We start from the raw sequence: 18,742 nt of genomic DNA on the forward strand, positions 1-18,742 counted from the left end.
TTCCTTCCCCTTAGCTCTTTTTTTAAATTTGGAAATAAATAAAAATCGCTAGGAGCCAGGTCTGGACTGTAGGGTGGGTGAACAAGTGGTTCGAACCCATGTGTGTGCAGAGCAGCCATGGCAACTCGGCTCTTGTGAACCGGCGCGTTGTCTTGCAAAAGCAACACACCCTTGGCCAATTTTCCTCGACGTTTTTCTTTAATTGACTCCTTTAACTTTTCTAATATGAGTGCGTAGTATTCTCCGGTTATAGTGGTACCTTTTTCTTTATAATCAATGAGTAATATTCCCTTACAATCCCAAAAAACAGTGGCCATCAACTTTCCCGCCGATTCTGACACCTTGAATTTTTTGGGAGGTGGTGTACCCTTTTTGTGCCATTGCATGGACTCCTGTTTGGACTCAGGTTCAAAGTGATGAACCCATGTTTCATCTCCAGTAACAATCCGCTCCAAAATCTGCACGGGCTCGTCTCCACACAACTCCAAAAAGTGCTTAGACGCGTCGACGCGCTGCTGTTTTTGAAGCGGCGTGAGCATTCTCGGCACCCATCTTGCACTGACTTTTGTCATGCCCAGGTGGTCGTGCAGGATACGCAAAATAGTTGTATCTGATACTCCAACAAATGCAGATAATTGTTTCTTCTTCAAACGTGTGTCTTCGAGTACAAGTTTTTCGACTTTTTCGACGATGTCTGATGTGGTGGCGTCAGCTGGCCGCCCAGAGCGAGAGTCGTCTTCAATTGAATCTCGACCATGTTTAAAAAGACCATGCCACTTATAAACCATTGTTTTACCAGGGCACTGATCTCCATAAACGGCTTCCATTTCATTTAAAATGGTTTGAACGTTTTTTCCTTGCTTGGTAAGGAATTTTATCACAGCGCGATGTTCAATTTTCTCCATAGTTGCAGTTTGCTTCCGGATTGACTTGTTCAGCAGGCGAGTACTCGTAAACGAATGGCACTATAGGGTTGAAATGTTATATATATACTAATTATGAGTGCCCAATTAGTATGACACTAAGCGAGCTACCCTATCCCCACTCCATCCCCTCCATTCCGCGAACTTTTGGACCTCCCCTCGTATATAACAATATCTGTGAATATTTTACTCCATAGTTTACTCCACTTTAAATTTCATAGAAAGTACTTTTACCTTAAAATCAACACAAAGTTAAGTAAACACTCCCTGAATTTACAATGTGATTTAAAATGGTAATATCTAGCATATCTTTCACATTACACATTTTCGATATTATTTAGTCAATATCACCTATTTCTAATAAATATCGCAACCCAACAGTTTCAATACTAATACCTAATTTTAACAATTAACACATTTTATAACTTTAGATTTAAGAATTGTGGTCAAAAAAAGCTAATACGGGCAAAATGCCCGATACTTTCAGTTAGTCTATTGTTTTCATTTCATCTTCCATGTCTAATATTTTGACAATCTGTATATCTTCTGTGCTCACTAAATCAGACTTATTAGTTCCATAGTTAATTATCCCACCAAAATGTACTTTATTAACTTTTATTATTTGCATGATTTACCATTGCATGTACTACAGTGGTTGCATGTTTTACCTCAAATAATTATGTCCATTAAAGCTTAACGTCCGGCTTTGTAGAATACAAGAAATTTAATTGTGGCCTGACCAGTTTCGATACATAATTCATATCATAACGATTTCCATATGAATAATCTGAAACAATTTTACTAATCTACTAAATAATAATCTTCAATAACATAAATACAAATGATTGGCTCTACAACACGTAAGGGTATTAATGTTCATTTCTAGTCTACAATTTAATTTAAATCAATACAAAATAAATCAGGCTGCCTTTAAATTTAAAAGACAATGTGTATAAAATTTCTAATACAAACATTATTGTACACAGCATATCGTTTCACTACGAGTTCTCCAAAGAATTGGATTATATTTGCACGACTCCGGAGGACAGCGGTATGCATCAATGCGGCAACTTCCCACCGTATCGATACGGGCCTCTCGTCTGCAACGAGACTGCAAAACCCTTCTCTTATAATAGACCTACGAATACGTCTTGCGTTGACTGGAATCAATATTACACGAATTGTACAGAAAGAGGATCTAATCCATTTCAAGGCACGATTTCCTTCGACAACATTGGCTTAGCTTGGGTCGCCATTTTCTTGGTAATCTTCTTCAATTTTCCTTTAACACACTTTTAATTTTCTTAGAATTTCAATCTGTCAATATTATAAATAAATTGCGTTTTTTTCTTACTTTAATTTGGATTTAACTTTATTATATTTACAGGTAATATCTTTAGAAGGATGGACAGACATTATGTACTATGTACAAGATGCTCACAGCTTCTGGGATTGGATTTATTTTGTGCTATTAATTGTGGTAATGTTAATTTACCAACAATACTTAAATTTAGGACGATGAGTATTTTTGACTGCAGTTAAGATTTCTTGTTACAGATCGGATCATTCTTCATGATCAACCTATGCCTTGTCGTCATAGCAACACAATTTAGTGAAACAAAGAAACGTGAAATGGAAAGAATGCGAGCTGAAAGAGCTCGTTTTACGTCATCATCTACATTGGCATCGTCAACAAATAATAGTGAACCTGCTACATGTTATGCAGAAATCGTTAAATATGTTGCCCATTTATGGAGAAGATTTAAAAGAAGAATGGCGAAGAAAATCAGGTAAAATGACATTAAAATAAATTAAATTGTTTCCCCATATGATTATGAAGATATTTTATCCGAACTGATCGATAATCAAATTTAAATACCAGATACAAGTCGAAGTGACTCTTAATCGACACCGTTATTTGTATCCTTTCTTTTCACACATATAAATCAAGACATTGAACCATTTTTACAACTTTTTAGGGTCTACCGATACCAAAAAGCTCAGATACGTTGGCGACAAAGTCGGGAAACTCTTCAACTTCCAGCTAACAAGCCTAAACAACATCATCCTTGCTGTCCTCGAGCACATCCACAGGTATTTATAATTTACATAGTAAAATAGTGGTGGAGGTCAGTAACATCGCTATCTGTTGCACGAATGAGTCGACTCGAAGAGTCATGGTATTGCTATGATTACACAGACGTGATGTGGAAGTAATTCCTTTTTTTTGTCTGATGAGTGTTCGTTCAGGAGACCTTTTCTTCTAAGGAAAACATGGGAAGTGGAAGTCTATTTATCGGAGGCGAGGACGCATAATAAGGGAAAATGTTCTCTTTTTGTGCATCCCCTCCTCCGTCAAATAAAGGTAGGCAACGCATCCGCAATTATGGATGTCCATCGGCAGCGGTCGCTTCGCTATTCTGCAAATTAAGGTGGCCGCTTGCTCACTTGTCACCTTATAACAAAAGCTATGTAGTTTCTTGATAGACCACCACAGTCATGATATTGGCATTGTGAAGTCTTGCTTTGTTTAAACAAACAACAATGTATTAAATTAGAATAATAACAATTATTTTGACTTCTTGGATTTACGTTACACATTTTCAACTGTGTATAAGAGGGTAATTTTAATGAAATGCGTTTGCTCAACTGTGAACAAAGGGGTAATTATAATGAAATGCGTTTCCTCAACTGTGTACAAGAGAGTAATAATAAGGCAGGTTATTATTGGTGTCGTAGGGGAACGGGGGCAAGGCAGGGACGGGGATAGGACCGGAGGAGGGGGAAGAGCCGCTGAGCCGACCCAGCCTGTTGCGTGCGCCCTCGCTCTCCGCCGCAGATCTCGAGGTAATTTCATTTGCTCAAACATATTCTTACTTTCATGTCTTTCTTTGAAAATCTCGCTTACAAAGAAAGGTCAATTTTGAATTTTGAATATACTTAATTTCTTCAAATTCAGTCTAAGCCTTAGCTTAGAAGATTTGACAATTTCTGTAAGTTAATTAATTATGTAAATTGCTATAACTCATCACTTTAAAAATATATTTTTCATTGTAACCGCCCTCTGTATTATATCCTTTTACTTTTAAATAATGAATTCTATTTTTTAGAATGCTTCAAACTTATCGCTACTCTCGCCGCCGTCGCTGGCGAGACGACGTTCATCGGTTATGTTCAGCGATACAGTGTTGTTACATACGCCCACCACACCGACGGCGCATCCACACAATGTGTGCTCTTCCGAGAAAATGACGCAAACAGGTATTACTAGATTATAGATTTGTTCCATGATAGTAAAGGTCTATGGATTATATGTATGAGTACTAATAAAGTAAAAGAGATTTGAGTCTATCATGTTACTATAAAATTTTCAGATATTAATGTTTTATCTCCGACGTTTTAATTTTCACCGTTAGTATTCTACAAAAGAACATCATATCCTATTTAGCTCTTTAAACATGGAATATTTTAATTTCAAGGTATTAAAATAATCTCAAAAAATAAGTAGGAATAAAGTACAACACTAATTAGACTGTAATTATAAAAACATATAATTAATAACAAAATATTTATAGATTCATTGTGCCAACGTGACTGGCTTAAGAGTCAAAGCGGTGAGTCTAGAGATGTGTTAGATCTAGACGAACTATTAGCCGGGCATGTGTCTCTTATCCCTCCTATATTTAAAATATAAACCCAGATCAAAAATTAACTCTAGCACTTAATTTTTGACTGGATTTTTTTTTTCAGAATTCTAGTGAATAAATCCTATGCTTGATAAATTACTTTTCGAAATAACATTTAAACATTTTTTGTTCGAAAAACCTGGAAAGTGTTAGTACAATTGTTCATGTTGGTTGATTGACACGATCTAGGTTAATGGAATACTTTCTGGGTTGAATTTTTAACGCAAATCCCATTAGCAGCACGCATTGTAGTGAAATTTAATTTGACAACGTAGAGTTCGACATGCCCGCAAGTGACACAGCGGACGATCGTGCAGCTGCAGGTGGGACTATGTCATGCCAAGAACTGCTCGCACTATCTGGAGCACTCTCAGCAGCACTTCCTACTGGCCAAGTCGCATTAGATTCATTCTTTGAAGAACTAACTAAGGGTATAAGCAAAAGAGCTGGTGATGATAAATCTGACACCAAGGTAAGTACGCCAAAAAATACGCCATTCTGCTAATTGTATTATAAGCCAGTGAACAAAATGATTAAACTTTATTTCCAGGTTGTCGAAATAGAAGATTTTTCGTGTTGTGCTGATTTAATAGCGGCGGAAGCAGCGGCAAAGGAAACGAGAAAAAGTCGCGTCTGCAATCTGTGTTCAACATTCTGGAAAAGAATATCAAAATTTCTATCGTTATTGAGGAAACATATTAAAACTGTCGTCAACCATAAATACTTTCAACAAGGTTTCTTCTTTGAGATTAAGTTATTTATTTTTAAAATGTTAAGCTTAAAAATAATATCGTACATATAATTTTAGGGATTCTTTTGGCGATTCTCATTAACACACTGTCGATGGGCATTGAGTATCATAATCAACCAGAAGAGCTGACAGTGATTGTAGAAATTAGCAATGTTGTATTTTCTGCTATATTTGCTATTGAGATGGTACTTAAAATTATTGCCGAAGGACCATTCAAATATATTTCTAATGGATTTAATGTGTTTGATGGTATTATTGTAATACTGAGGTAAGCTTTTGACGTTGTAAAATTTTGAGCAAATTTACATCGAAAATTAATGTAATTAATCTTAATTATTTTTCCTTGACAGTGCATTTGAACTAGCACATAGTTTCGGAAATGACAAAGACATGGCGGGTAGTTCTGGTCTATCGGTACTGCGTACATTTAGACTTTTACGTATTCTTAAACTTGTAAGATTCATGCCGAACCTTCGACGTCAACTCTTTGTTATGTTAAGGACAATGGACAACGTTGCGGTCTTTTTCTCCTTACTCGTTCTTTTCATATTTATATTCAGGTAATTGTTTGATTTATTTTTTAAATTTCATAGGAATATTTTGAAATGTGTATTTTTACTGAAATAAGATCGACATATACTATATTAAAATTACAATTATTTAAATGAGTCATTTAAGGAATATAAATTTTACTTAAAGCTATCTCTAAAATGCATGATAATAAAAAAAAATAACAGGGTTCATTTAACAAATTCTGAGTTTATTTTAATTTCCTGAAGAGTTTTCTAAGAACTTTCCTACTATTCTTCTTTTTTTGTTTTTTCTTACAACTATTGTATTTATTGAGTTCACAGTTTTAAAATCGTGAAAACAATATAAAGGGTTTTCGTACAGAAATTTGAGAGGATTAATAATTTCTGCAGGACATTTACCGTAATGTGCAAGTCAACTTATAGATATATTTTTAACTCAAGTCATTGCTTTCACTTTCTTGCTCTATTGCAGTGAAGTCTTAATTCAATCTTCAACTTTAGCTGTCGCGTAGTACTTATTTTTTAAGCAAATATTTTAGAATTGTTCAATTGAACTTTTACTTTCCTTTAGAAAAGAAGATTAGATTCAACTCTTCGAATTTGTTAACTCTAATAGTTTCTTATTAACTATCACTCTTGTACCCCTGATCCGTGCACTGTATAACTGTGAGTGATTTACCCTGTTTTCATTTCTATCTTTCCTAATGTATCTATCATTTCTGTCTGTGACATTTTACCTACTACACACTACCACTATCCACACTATTTACAATTTTTTCTCTTTTCTTCTCTTATCTACTTTTTGTTATCTAGTACCTATCACGCTTTGTGCTTTTTCTTCACCTCTATTTATTTATACCTGCACATTTTCACGTTCCATTTTAGACCTTACACATTTAGAATTTTTGTACAATTTATTATTTCGTCCCTTATAATACATTTGGAGAGGACTGTTAAAAACGTACTATTATCTAATCGTATATTGCGTGATAACGTTCAGCATCCTCGGTATGAACCTCTTCGGGTGCAAATTCTGCGAGAAAGACGAAGAGGGTGAACAAGAGTGCGACAGAAAAAACTTTGATACGCTCTTGTGGGCCTTTGTCACGGTGTTTCAGGTATTCAATATTTTAAATATAAAAAAACCTAACAGACAACCCAAAAAACAGACTGAACTTGCTACATATTACTTAACGCTTTTACCTTTGCGTCCGTCCGCAGTCAACACTTAAGCACGAAACGACAATCCTTGTAAAAGAAGATTGTCTGTACGGCGGCTAATTGACTAACCACGCGAGTACACAAACGACGTTTCACTTTGCTGCAAGAGATACTTTGAATAAATTGTCACTTGTACAACTTTTGTAACTTGAAGGAAACATCTTGCAGCATTGTGCTTTGTCAAACAGGCGTTCAGTCGCATAACAGCTACCCTAGAACCCGTGTAGTAAATAAATCTAGATCCATCTGTAACAAATTGCTCCAGAATCATCTAGTGTAACAATCACTGTATGTTGTGCCGTAAGATACTTCCATCAGAAGTTGACAAAAGCACATTGTTAAGTAAGTGAGCTTGGTTGAATTGTAGGTTAGCTTGAGGTCGATAAGAGCTGATTCGCGGAGTTAATTCCTTGTCGTCGATCCTTTTAATCCCACTACAGCTGTACTCGGTCAAACAATTTTCACTCTTTGCATGCTGCTTCTAATATATAGAATCTATTTTATTTATTTATAACAAAAAAGTGAAGTGTTCTTTTGAATTTAAGTGACATGATATATGTAGCTTTACTTCTCAGCTAAAGTTCACTTCATTTTTAAAGTCCTGCATTACTTTTTCTTTTTAACACATCTTAATATTTTTTATCTTTTCTCTATCTTCAAAATTTTGTCAGTTGTTTACCGGTCTATTTCTTCCTTTCATTTATCTATATCTGTGTAATAACTTATTACTAATGTGGCACAATCAACAAGGTACTTGTATATATTTTTTGGAAATGACATTGATTTCAATAAAATTTCTGGTACGAACTGAATGGAAGTTTTCAATTATTTTTTTGCACTTTTCTTTTGCCTACTTTATTCTCTTCTAAAATCATTATTTGCATTTCACTGTTATGAATTAATAAAATGATAAACTATGATTGTGTTTTAATTATATTGGAAAAATGCATTAAATAACAGAATAATTATATAAAACTATAAAATAATTAAATAATATACATCATTAACAAATCCGTTGGTGGTAGCGTACCGGCGGCGATAACACTGCTTAACTAATTTAGCTTTTAAATGTTATATTTCACGAACAAAAGAACAATTCAATAATTTAAAAGACGTCTAGTTTTACGGTTTGAGAACTCACGCACTTTTGGTCTGCGAATGCTTCACAGTTTGAAGCACTCATATCATATACTTCAAGTTTTATATTTTGAATGACTAATTGTTTGAAATCACATTTTATTTCACTAAACTGTTCATTATTGACTGCGTAACATAAGTCATATTTAGTGTAGTGATACATGGGATGGACTCCCTACCGCAGTGTTAACGTCGACTGCGTGAAAAACATGGTGTGGTCGTTTCGGTCGCGACGTATGCGCATAGCAGTTTGTTTTGTTTTCATTATTTCATCGGACCCGCGCCGTGCAGTATACTCGGCATGTATCTATTCGGTGGTAAGTTTTGCAAGTACATCGAAGACAATGGCACCGAGCGCGATTGCACTTGCCCCGAGATTATTTCGCATCATCCCAAGTGTGAATGCGACAGAAAACACTTTAATAACATCCTGTGGGCGACCGTCACCGTGTTCCAGGTGAGTTACAACATAAATGTTAGACGAGGTACCAAGAGTCGGTTAATTTGCAATCCCTTCGATTGTGCTTCTAGATGACTGCGTGTTTCTCGTGTTAGTTAAGTATTAATAAATTTAAGTACTTTAATTGTATATTTTGTAAAGTTTGAAGTAATGATAACGTTTGTAAATACTAGTTAACTGTCGAGAAGCATCGGCCGAAATGTATTTATTTTGTATTTTGATTGAATCGAGCGTCCTGTAGTTTGCGCATCTTGCCTGTTTAGCGAGTAGTTGTAGAAAAGTGCTGGACCCTTTCAGCTTGTGTACTCCAAGTCGCCGTCTGTGTTCTTTTTCATTACAGTGTATGTTTTTCTTACACTATACCATATTTACACAACACTTACTAACACTAACATAATTATAATCACGAAATTAATTTTTTTTTTCTTTCTTTACGACAATAAAAACTTAACACTAGCATTTCAACGAACAACACAGCACAGATTATAAACACGAAGATATTTGATAGCACACCCTGCTTATTTTGATAAATTAAGAAAGAGATAAATTATTTAAAGTAAATGTTGTTGTAGTATAGTGTAAGTGAGAGATGAAATGCTTACATATAAAATGGTTTCTCAGGTCCTGACGCAAGAAGATTGGAATGTTGTGTTATTCAACGGCATGGAAAAGACAAGTCATTGGGCGGCGTTATACTTCGTAGCTTTAATGACATTTGGGAATTATGTCCTATTTAACTTGCTTGTAGCCATTTTAGTCGAAGGTTTTAGTTCCGAAGTAAGTAAAACGAAGCAAAACATAAGAATTATTGTATCAAAAATTATTCAATTAAAAAAATACCTTATGAAAATGCAATAATACATTTAAATGTCTTTCAACATAAAGTAAATTCTTAAAAGAATAAAGTAAAAAACATATTTACTTGTAAAGAATTGCTCATATTCGAAAAAGAAAAACTTTAGAACAAATTTAACAAAGACGATTAAAATATGAATTAAAAACACAGTTATTCATCATTTAAATAAATAATATTTAAATTCAACTATTAAAAGCATTTTTAACAATAACAATTGTACAACTTTTAGCGCAACGAAAGAAGGGAGCGTGAGCAACGAGAATTAGCGAAGTCAAAATTGTCTAGCGAATGTTTCTCAGACCACAACGAAATACAATATGACGATTCTAATTCAGGCTCCCATTCTAGCGACAGTTTTTCCCAGGTGAAAAAGTAGTGCCAAAATTAGTTTTTTTCGCTTATTTTCCATATGATCTTTTTTTAATTATTAAGGTGTGATTTTTATATTCATCTTACCTTTCAATGTTAATTTCATATATTTATTTTTAAGAACGAAATAAAAAACTTTTGGCGCTCCGCTGATGACGTCAGAAAAGCAAAAGATGATGTTAATGGTCACAAAGAGAAGGCAATGAAGTCGAAACGTAAAACCAGATCCTCAACACATCATCCCACATTATGCAAAGATTGCGCACAGTCCAATAAATGCAATTTGCAGAAGGTAAATCGCTGTTGTTAAAAATATGACTTCAATATGCTTGAAGTCGTTGGTTCCGTATTCTTTAAGCAATGTGAATCACTGTACTTAATATAGTTGAACTTTTAGGAATCAAAAATGCTAGCGAACAACACAGCTACAACAGAGAATACTACAGTAGTGCCAATGATAACGCACACGGCGGCTACACCACAAGACTCGCCATCAACAACATTGGAGCCTGGAGCATCGTTTCGGGACTTCAACATGGTTTTGAGTCTGGAGAGATCATCAATGGTATCGAGTCTTGATTCTATTGACCGAACATCAGTAAGTACAAGATCCCATAATCTTAGATATCTTAGATCTTACATGCAAATTGATTTTTTACTATGAAGCGTCAAAGGGAAGGAATTTAAGCCGGTATGTGAATAGTCATGCAACTATAGAGTTATGACTACAATGAATAAGAGTTAATTCATTGATGCGATTTTGCTTCCAATCCTTGCAACAGAAATGTACTATAGATAAAATAAATAATAATAGTGAAAGATCAATATTCATAAAATCTTGTTCAAATTCATGTTTGTTGCAGTGCACAAGTATACCAGGGTTACTCAAACCTCCAAATAGTTATACGCTAACATTACATTCAGCGGCAGCTCAACTAGGCGCTGAGAAAGCTCGTCTACCGCCAATGTCCCTAGCACCACCGCCTTTAACATTAGGTCCTCCACCAACGAGGTCGACGACCCCGGGAGCAACGACCCCAACTACGCCTAGGTCGATGCCATCACCAATGCTACCGGAAAAGAATCTACAAGTAACTATAGCTAAAGAAGACAATTGTCTAAATGTTAGCGATAAATCTAGTCTACTCAGCTCACAAAAGTAAGTTAAAATTCATATTACTTTACTTCTTCTTTTTATATCAAAAGGTGGCCAACGAGCAAACGGCCACCTCAATTCTCCGAAATACGAGGCGACCATTGCCCATAGACATCCACAAATACAGATGCATTGCCTACCTTTCATCAACGGATACTTCATACAAAAAGGCCTTCCCTAACTTTGTACTTAACTGATGATAGATCTCTATTGTATATTTTTATAGCACATGTTTGTAATTATTACTTTAAGATTTTTGATAATATCTATATTAGATATCTACATTCTCCAGTTGTACCTTGGCTATATTTTTTCATTAAGCAATATTGAGATTCATTCGAGCGAACGCTGAACACGAGCGGCTATTAATATTAATGTATTTGTTTTCTTGAGGATAATCTCTTCATTGATGAATATTACCTATAATATGTAAAATATTCTCTGAATAACTGAATCGATTAAAATAGCCGTGTCACTTGACATATAGAACGGAAAATTGTAAGATGTTCCCTACAATAATTATCATCCGCTGTTTAAACTTCAGTAGCAAACAATTGTCATGTCTAGATTGTTCTCTCTGGTAGCAGTCTAGTCCAGGAGATAGCTAACCCATACCATGCGACACAAAATCACAGGCAAATAACAGATCACAAAATTAATTTGTGGTATGCTCCCATTAATCATAAAATCAAATTTATTTATTAGCGCTTCTGTGACCTGATTACATGTTTCTTTAGAAAAATGAGCACGCTGATACACAAGTTCGCCATCCCTGGTCTAGTCTGACTATCATTATAATATTTAAAATGATTATGTTCAGCATCATCATCTTTCTATTCTTATCTCACGTAGAGTCTGCACATCATGTTTTCGTCCTTCAGATCGTTATATCTCCCGTCGTTTCAGTAAAGGTATTGATAATTATAATTATTAAAATTTAAATTAACATGATTAAATATCTTACAGAAGCCTCGCTATAACTACACCAACAGCTAATGGTGATGATAAATGTCGTGTACAGAGAGGTTACAGCTGGCGCATATCTAGACCCAGTTTGCGGCGCAAGAAGCAAAGAACTGGTTCAGATTCTGATGCTGTTATACTTAATAATGGTCGAGATCACACAACTTGTAATGGTAAGATAAAAGAAAAAAAACAAGTGTTTCTAATAAAAAATTAAAAGACAAAAAATAATGTGATGGATGTTTTGATATCAATTATAAATTATATCTCAAACTCTTGTTTTTTAAATGGTGGATACGTATAAAAACTTCGGCGCAGCAGTATGACACTTTAGTAAGTTTCGTGTTCGATAATATTCTGTAATGCAAATGTTGAGTTTGGCATTTACCGTTAACCGCTTCATTGAATTGTAAATTACAAACCTTAAATCAAAGGGTATCATCGAAACTGTTGGGATTAAATAATGAAGGAAATCCATGAAAAGTTTGACGTATTATACGATGTATTTTATTTGATATTAATGGTTCAAATTAGTTACAGGAAAAAATTACATTTACATAAGTATCTACGATCAACTTTATTTTCATACACATAATTTCTTATTTCCTTAGGTTCAAGTTTACGCAAGAATGAGATTCTACTATCATCATCGATGGTTATCAAGAACGACACGCAATCGGAACTGCCGAACAATCGCAACAAATCACAACTGCCCGCTTCAAGAGTCCAGCCCACGAGGAGAGTCTCAGCCCATACAACACCATTGCTACCTGATGTAAGGGTCGCAGTGTCCCATATTGCACATTATGTTTGATAAACCTAACAGACAGTTTGACGATTAAATAACTATGAATGCGATAGTAAGAGGAATAAAATACCTCAATAAACAAGCTATTTATTTGGCATCGCCGAGTACGATGAAATATTAATAGATTCTTAAATGTAGTTTCAACAGCAACAAATTAATAATGCAAATTGATAACTAATCAAACTATACCTAGGATTTATGAAAGTTATACTCAAATTATAATTTTAATAGGTTTCATGGAAAGCGCCAGAAGCAGGATTTTCTTCAGACTCCACTGTAAGAATGGAAGCGGTTAAACCAACGCCCCACAGACTTTCCCTCACTAACGACTATTTGACAGGTAAACAACCGTACAATATTAGTGTTGCAACATATCTACTGAATATACGGCACCGTAGCCAAAAGCGAAAAGTTCGTAGCGCACAGCGTAGCACCAAAATTACCGGAAAGAGACTAAGTATTTCATAAATAAACTATATCAAAATACATATATAACTATATCAAAATACATAGAGACACGCTACCGAATAATTACAACTAAATAATAACATAATAACCAATCCATATAAATAAATGTCTAATCCTACTACTTATATTATCGCACAGCGTAATTTATTCAAAGGCTTTTTGCCTCGGGTCCACCCATCATCCTTGTAAAATTCCAATAGGATTACGAAATATTTATGAATTACGCATTCACACAAATCGTATTTAATGAGTCAATTCACTTTTATAAAGACCACGATAAACACATAGGGAAAACAAAAATTTCAATAACAAACAAAAAAACTACTTTTCACAATCATGTTCTTGTCGTAGTATCCAAAGTTAATTTAATTTATGGTTTTTATTTTAAATTTTAGTAACAACCGTATCTGAAGTCAAATCAAGTAATTTGACGCCACCGCCTCCACAACTACCTATACCGACAAAGCCAGCTCGAAATGAAAGTGCTGTTTTACCGACACGACCCAACAATCAACCACTGCCATTAATTAAACAAATAAATGAAGAGGTAAGCCTTAATTTAAATTAAATAATTGAAGACAAAATTAATCAATACTTGATTAATTGTGAGTCAATTGAATGTCTGTATAAATTAGATTGTATCAATTTAAATTTACGTCATATATCAGTTTAGAAAAATAAAATCTTCATTTCTTCTTTGTATGTTGTATTAAAAAGTAAACAAATGTTTTTAGCAAATGTTACACTAGTGGATCTAGTGTTCTAATTTTAATGTTACATTTTATTCGACAATTTAATATTATTACCATTTTTTTTAAATAATTTTGGTACAATAATATGTTTTTTTTTTATTTTTAGGTTACCATATCTAACAATATGTGTTTATTTTCGTCACGATTTAATAGACATCAATACAGATTTAAGGATCTATTTCGATTTATGGAACCAACAGGATGTTTAAAGGAAAAAGAGGATTATTCACTCTATATATTTCCACCCGATAATAAGTAAGAATTTCCGGCTTATTTTCCAACTTAACCAAAATAATCTGTCAAATTATTACCTACCAGTGGTGGAAAATTGCTAATAATATTTTCCATTTATCATAATCAAGTTACTAGATTTATAAATTGCTAAGTTTAGAAAAAATCTTTGTGTCAATTTTAAACCTAAATATTTATATTGTAAGACGACTTAACTATTTAATGTCGCACACGGAGCAGTTAAGTAGTTACTAAGGGTGACCCTTAGGGTGTATTTATTAAAAGTCATGCATGTTTAAGTAACTATGAAACAACTCTGAGTGAGGGAGTTAAGTTAAATATAACATAAAATAATATAAATAAAACTTTTATTGTACGTAGTATTAGGAGATTTTGCACATGGATGGTAACAAGGAGTTGGTTCGATAACATCGTCTTGCTGTTTATTGCGCTCAATTGTATCACACTGGCAATGGAACGACCAAACATCCCTCCGGATTCTAAAGAGAGGGCATTTCTCTCAAGTGCTAACTACGTCTTTACTGGCGTCTTCGCTGTTGAAATGCTCATAAAGGTAAACAAACCACGATCTTTTTGAATTTAATAAACCGTGACTATATAGCAACCACAAGTCTGCATTGGATTGACGATAAAAAATTAAAGTTTGCACATATCAATATTGATTGTCAGAGCTTCCCATAAACTGTAATTTTTTTTGTCAAACGCGTTTATCAAATGATTGTTAGTCACGCGTTTTTTACTTTTTATAGTGTGCGGTATATATTAGACGCGTTTATTGGACCATTTAAAGACGTAATAATTATGAATGACATGAATAAGTTTTAGGGTTGCTATTTTCTATCCAATAGACAGCTATTTCATATCCAACGAAGTGGACGGAATATAGCATAAAATATTCTAAATTCGTAGACAATTGTTCAATTTGTAGGTCGTGGCGTCTGGAATGTTCTACGGACCCGAAGCATATTTCACTTCCGGTTGGAATATCATGGACGGTTCCCTTGTCATAATTTCAATAATTGATTTATTGATGTCTCTAGTATCGGAATCGAGTCCTCGAATTTTCGGAATTCTCAGAGTAAGTTTTGGTACCAACAGTTTTATTACAAATATTTGTTACTCTCATATTCATAAATTTTAAATTATTTGTAGGTGTTTCGATTGTTGAGATCATTGAGGCCATTAAGAGTAATTAACAGGGCACCAGGTCTGAAATTAGTCGTTCAAACATTATTGTCTTCACTGAGACCTATTGGCAATATCGTTCTCATATGTTGCACATTTTTCATCATATTTGGCATTTTGGGAGTACAGGTGAGAAAAATTTTATGTACATAAAACAGCTCTGTCATTTGTTTATTAATTAAAAATAAGATGCAGTCGCAAATACATTAATCACTTAATTCATAAGCTTTCTGTATCTATTTAAACTTTGTAACTATTGCATATATACTTTATGTAGATGTTTATCCACCTTATATAGCTCTTTGCGAATTCTCTTGTCTTTTAAAAATAAGATTGTTTTCTTTTTCAGTTATTTAAAGGTGCGTTCTTCTACTGCGAAGGTGCTAATATTAAAAATGTTAAAAACAAATCAGATTGTCTAGCTATTGAAGGAAACGTGTGGGTGAATCGAAAGTACAACTTCGACGATTTAGGCAAAGCTCTCATGTCTTTATTCGTGCTGAGCTCGAGAGATGGCTGGGTTAACATAATGTATACTGGATTAGATGCAGTAGGAGTCGATCAACAGGTAGACCTTAGCAAAATTTATTTGCAACTGTGCAAAATTTAATGTCATCAATTAGATTTTTAATAATTTGGCATTGAACAACAACTTTTTTTTATTTTTACAGCCGATTGTCAATTACTCAGAGTGGCGTTTATTATATTTCATTGCATTTATATTACTAGTTGGATTCTTTGTGTTAAACATGTTTGTGGGAGTGGTTGTTGAAAACTTTCACCGATGTCGCGAAGAGCAAGAGAAAGAAGAAAGAGTTAGACGAGCTGCTAAGAGGGCTCTACAAATGGAAAAGAAAAGACGAAGTAAGAATTCTTACATTAAATTGTAGTAAATAATTATTTGTAATCTATCAACAATTTTATCGCATTTATTTCTTACAGAAATGCACCAGAGACCTTACTACGCGGATTATGGTCAGAATAGACTATTTGTGCATAACGTCGTAACATCAAAGTATTTTGATTTAGCCATAGCAGGCGTTATCGGTCTAAACGTAGTCACCATGGCTATAGAATACTACAGAATGCCCCCAGCTTTAGAATATGCGTTAAAAATTTTCAATTATTTCTTTACCGCTGTTTTCATACTTGAAGCAGCAATGAAACTAGTAGCATTGGGCATAAAAATTTATCTAAAAGACAAATGGAATCAGCTCGATGTAATTATAGTTATCCTATCCATAGTTGGAATAGTATTAGAAGAACTAGAAACCAATATAATACCGATAAATCCTACAATAATGAGAGTAATGAGAGTGTTACGAATAGCGAGGGTACTTAAATTACTTAAAATGGCCAAAGGTATAAGAGCTTTATTGGACACTGTAATGCAAGCTCTACCTCAGGTCGGCAATCTAGGTCTTCTCTTTTTCCTATTATTTTTCATATTTGCCGCATTGGGAGTGGAATTATTTGGACGACTAGAATGTTCTGATGATATTCCATGTCAAGGTAAAAATATAATCTTCTAAATAATTTATAGCAAGAAGTACAATTCTAATAAGCTTAATTTTTAGGTCTCGGAGAACATGCACATTTTGCAAATTTTGGGATGGCATTTTTAACTCTATTTCGTGTGGCAACTGGAGATAACTGGAATGGTATAATGAAAGACACACTGAGAGAGGATTGCGACAGTTCCGTGGATTGTGTACGAAATTGTTGTGTATCAACCATTATTGCACCAATCTTCTTCGTAGTATTCGTTCTGATGGCGCAATTCGTTCTCGTCAACGTTGTTGTGGCTGTAAGCTTTTATATATTAATAATTTTATTTTTCTGTCCGCAAAGTTATATTTATACTTATCATATCTCCCTAGGTACTGATGAAACACCTAGAAGAATCTCATAAACAAATGGAAGATGAAATCGACATGGACGTTGAGCTCGAACGAGAATTAGAACGAGAAGCTGACGACGAGGAAGATCGAGCTTTATGTCGTGCATTAGAGCAATGTACCTCACCACCTAGATCTTTGAACAAAGTGCCATCTCTCCCAGCAAATTTCACCTACAGTGAACCTAAACAGCAACCGATACCCTCACCCATACGTCGACGTCGCACGCTACATTCACATCACGCACTTTTGCCATCGCCAATGTCAGTACCACAAAGAAGAGCTTCATTATCGCCTCATGCATTTGGACGACGTAATCTAGAATCTTTTGTAAGCACCCGAGCTGCTTTATACGAGGAAGATGCCCGCTTCATTGACGCTGATGATATTGAAGAATTAGAGCCCGGTAGTCCACCTAGAAGGGATTCATTTGCAAACAATAGAAGACAACGAGTAGATAAAAGAAATTCGTTAAGAGGCGAAGAAGCGCGACTACTAAGGCCGACCCCAGTTCTCCTAACCGTTCCATCAACTAGGCAAAGTCTAAGACTTACCGGGTCAAAGAAGCGGTCTTCAATAGAGTCTGCTACGAATAGTGATGTAAGTCAGAGTTCTATAAGATCCCATGTAACACCAGATTCTATCGACATACCTATAAGCGAAGAAGAAAGTATTAGAATCGTTATCGCAGAACGAAGAAAAATAGAAAATATAAGACCAGAAGTAGATGATACTGTAGAACTGACGGAATGTGGGTCCTAGTCCAGGCAGGGCCGGCCGCAACAACATCATGAAGTTTACATCTAAGATATGAACGAATTTCCATCAATTCCTTCCTTGCTTCTATTATATTAGACTTTATATTCCAACTGGACTGGTATGAGACGAAATAATCTGGTTGTCTAAATGTGAAGACGAAGATACGAGAGACAAGTAATTTTCGACAGTCTTCGCTTGCTACAACCGGTGGGTTGTAGGGTTGGAAATCACCTGTGCTTGAAAAATCGTAGTCAACACTTGTGTTTACCCCATCATCTTCGCTATCCTCTTCACTTCATCAAATAATGCGGCCGGTTTTGATACTTCATAGACTCTAATGAATTTAATGTTAAGTAAAACGTTATTGAGTGTAGCGTTAGGACTAGTCAATTTGTTGTGGTGAGATGTTTTCTACGTGAACGAATAATCCCTTCACTTCATTACCTTTGTTATAACTAGTACGGTGCTTATGGTAAAACTCGTTACACCTGTTATCATATTCCATGTTGATAACTAAGAAAGACTTAATAAAAAAGTAAAGAATTGATGGTCATACAATATATTG

At 34.6% G+C, this 18,742-nt stretch overlaps 1 protein-coding gene across 2 annotated transcripts in view; it reads left to right on the top strand.

Moving 5' to 3' along the window:
• Window positions 1-18,742, top strand: part of LOC106717540 (voltage-dependent T-type calcium channel subunit alpha-1G) — a 61,864-nt gene extending 43,122 nt beyond the window's left edge. Inside the window, exons 7-35 of one of the 2 annotated variants that reach the window (XM_014511417.2) lie at window positions 1,910-2,186; window positions 2,311-2,403; window positions 2,481-2,713; window positions 2,903-3,017; window positions 3,663-3,770; window positions 4,034-4,184; window positions 4,885-5,081; window positions 5,160-5,343; window positions 5,418-5,628; window positions 5,711-5,920; window positions 6,894-7,011; window positions 9,333-9,488; window positions 9,797-9,931; window positions 10,058-10,228; window positions 10,334-10,534; window positions 10,800-11,095; window positions 12,059-12,228; window positions 12,667-12,830; window positions 13,095-13,203; window positions 13,727-13,878; window positions 14,190-14,338; window positions 14,696-14,888; window positions 15,264-15,413; window positions 15,488-15,649; window positions 15,870-16,088; window positions 16,192-16,384; window positions 16,463-17,032; window positions 17,098-17,327; window positions 17,401-18,742. In XM_014511417.2, the coding sequence (XP_014366903.2) occupies window positions 1,910-2,186; window positions 2,311-2,403; window positions 2,481-2,713; window positions 2,903-3,017; window positions 3,663-3,770; window positions 4,034-4,184; window positions 4,885-5,081; window positions 5,160-5,343; window positions 5,418-5,628; window positions 5,711-5,920; window positions 6,894-7,011; window positions 9,333-9,488; window positions 9,797-9,931; window positions 10,058-10,228; window positions 10,334-10,534; window positions 10,800-11,095; window positions 12,059-12,228; window positions 12,667-12,830; window positions 13,095-13,203; window positions 13,727-13,878; window positions 14,190-14,338; window positions 14,696-14,888; window positions 15,264-15,413; window positions 15,488-15,649; window positions 15,870-16,088; window positions 16,192-16,384; window positions 16,463-17,032; window positions 17,098-17,327; window positions 17,401-18,180 (6,097 nt within the window). In that variant the 3' untranslated portion in view covers window positions 18,181-18,742. Of the gene's footprint in view, window positions 1-1,909; window positions 2,187-2,310; window positions 2,404-2,480; window positions 2,714-2,902; window positions 3,018-3,662; window positions 3,771-4,033; window positions 4,185-4,884; window positions 5,082-5,159; window positions 5,344-5,417; window positions 5,629-5,710; window positions 5,921-6,893; window positions 7,012-8,542; window positions 8,709-9,332; window positions 9,489-9,796; window positions 9,932-10,057; window positions 10,229-10,333; window positions 10,535-10,799; window positions 11,096-12,058; window positions 12,229-12,666; window positions 12,831-13,094; window positions 13,204-13,726; window positions 13,879-14,189; window positions 14,339-14,695; window positions 14,889-15,263; window positions 15,414-15,487; window positions 15,650-15,869; window positions 16,089-16,191; window positions 16,385-16,462; window positions 17,033-17,097; window positions 17,328-17,400 lie in introns of both variants that reach the window. The other variant, XM_014511416.2, reaches the window with a different exon arrangement.

The sequence above is a fragment of the Papilio machaon genome, chromosome 10, assembly GCF_912999745.1.
Source record: "Papilio machaon chromosome 10, ilPapMach1.1, whole genome shotgun sequence".
NCBI lineage: Eukaryota > Metazoa > Arthropoda > Insecta > Lepidoptera > Papilionidae > Papilio > Papilio machaon.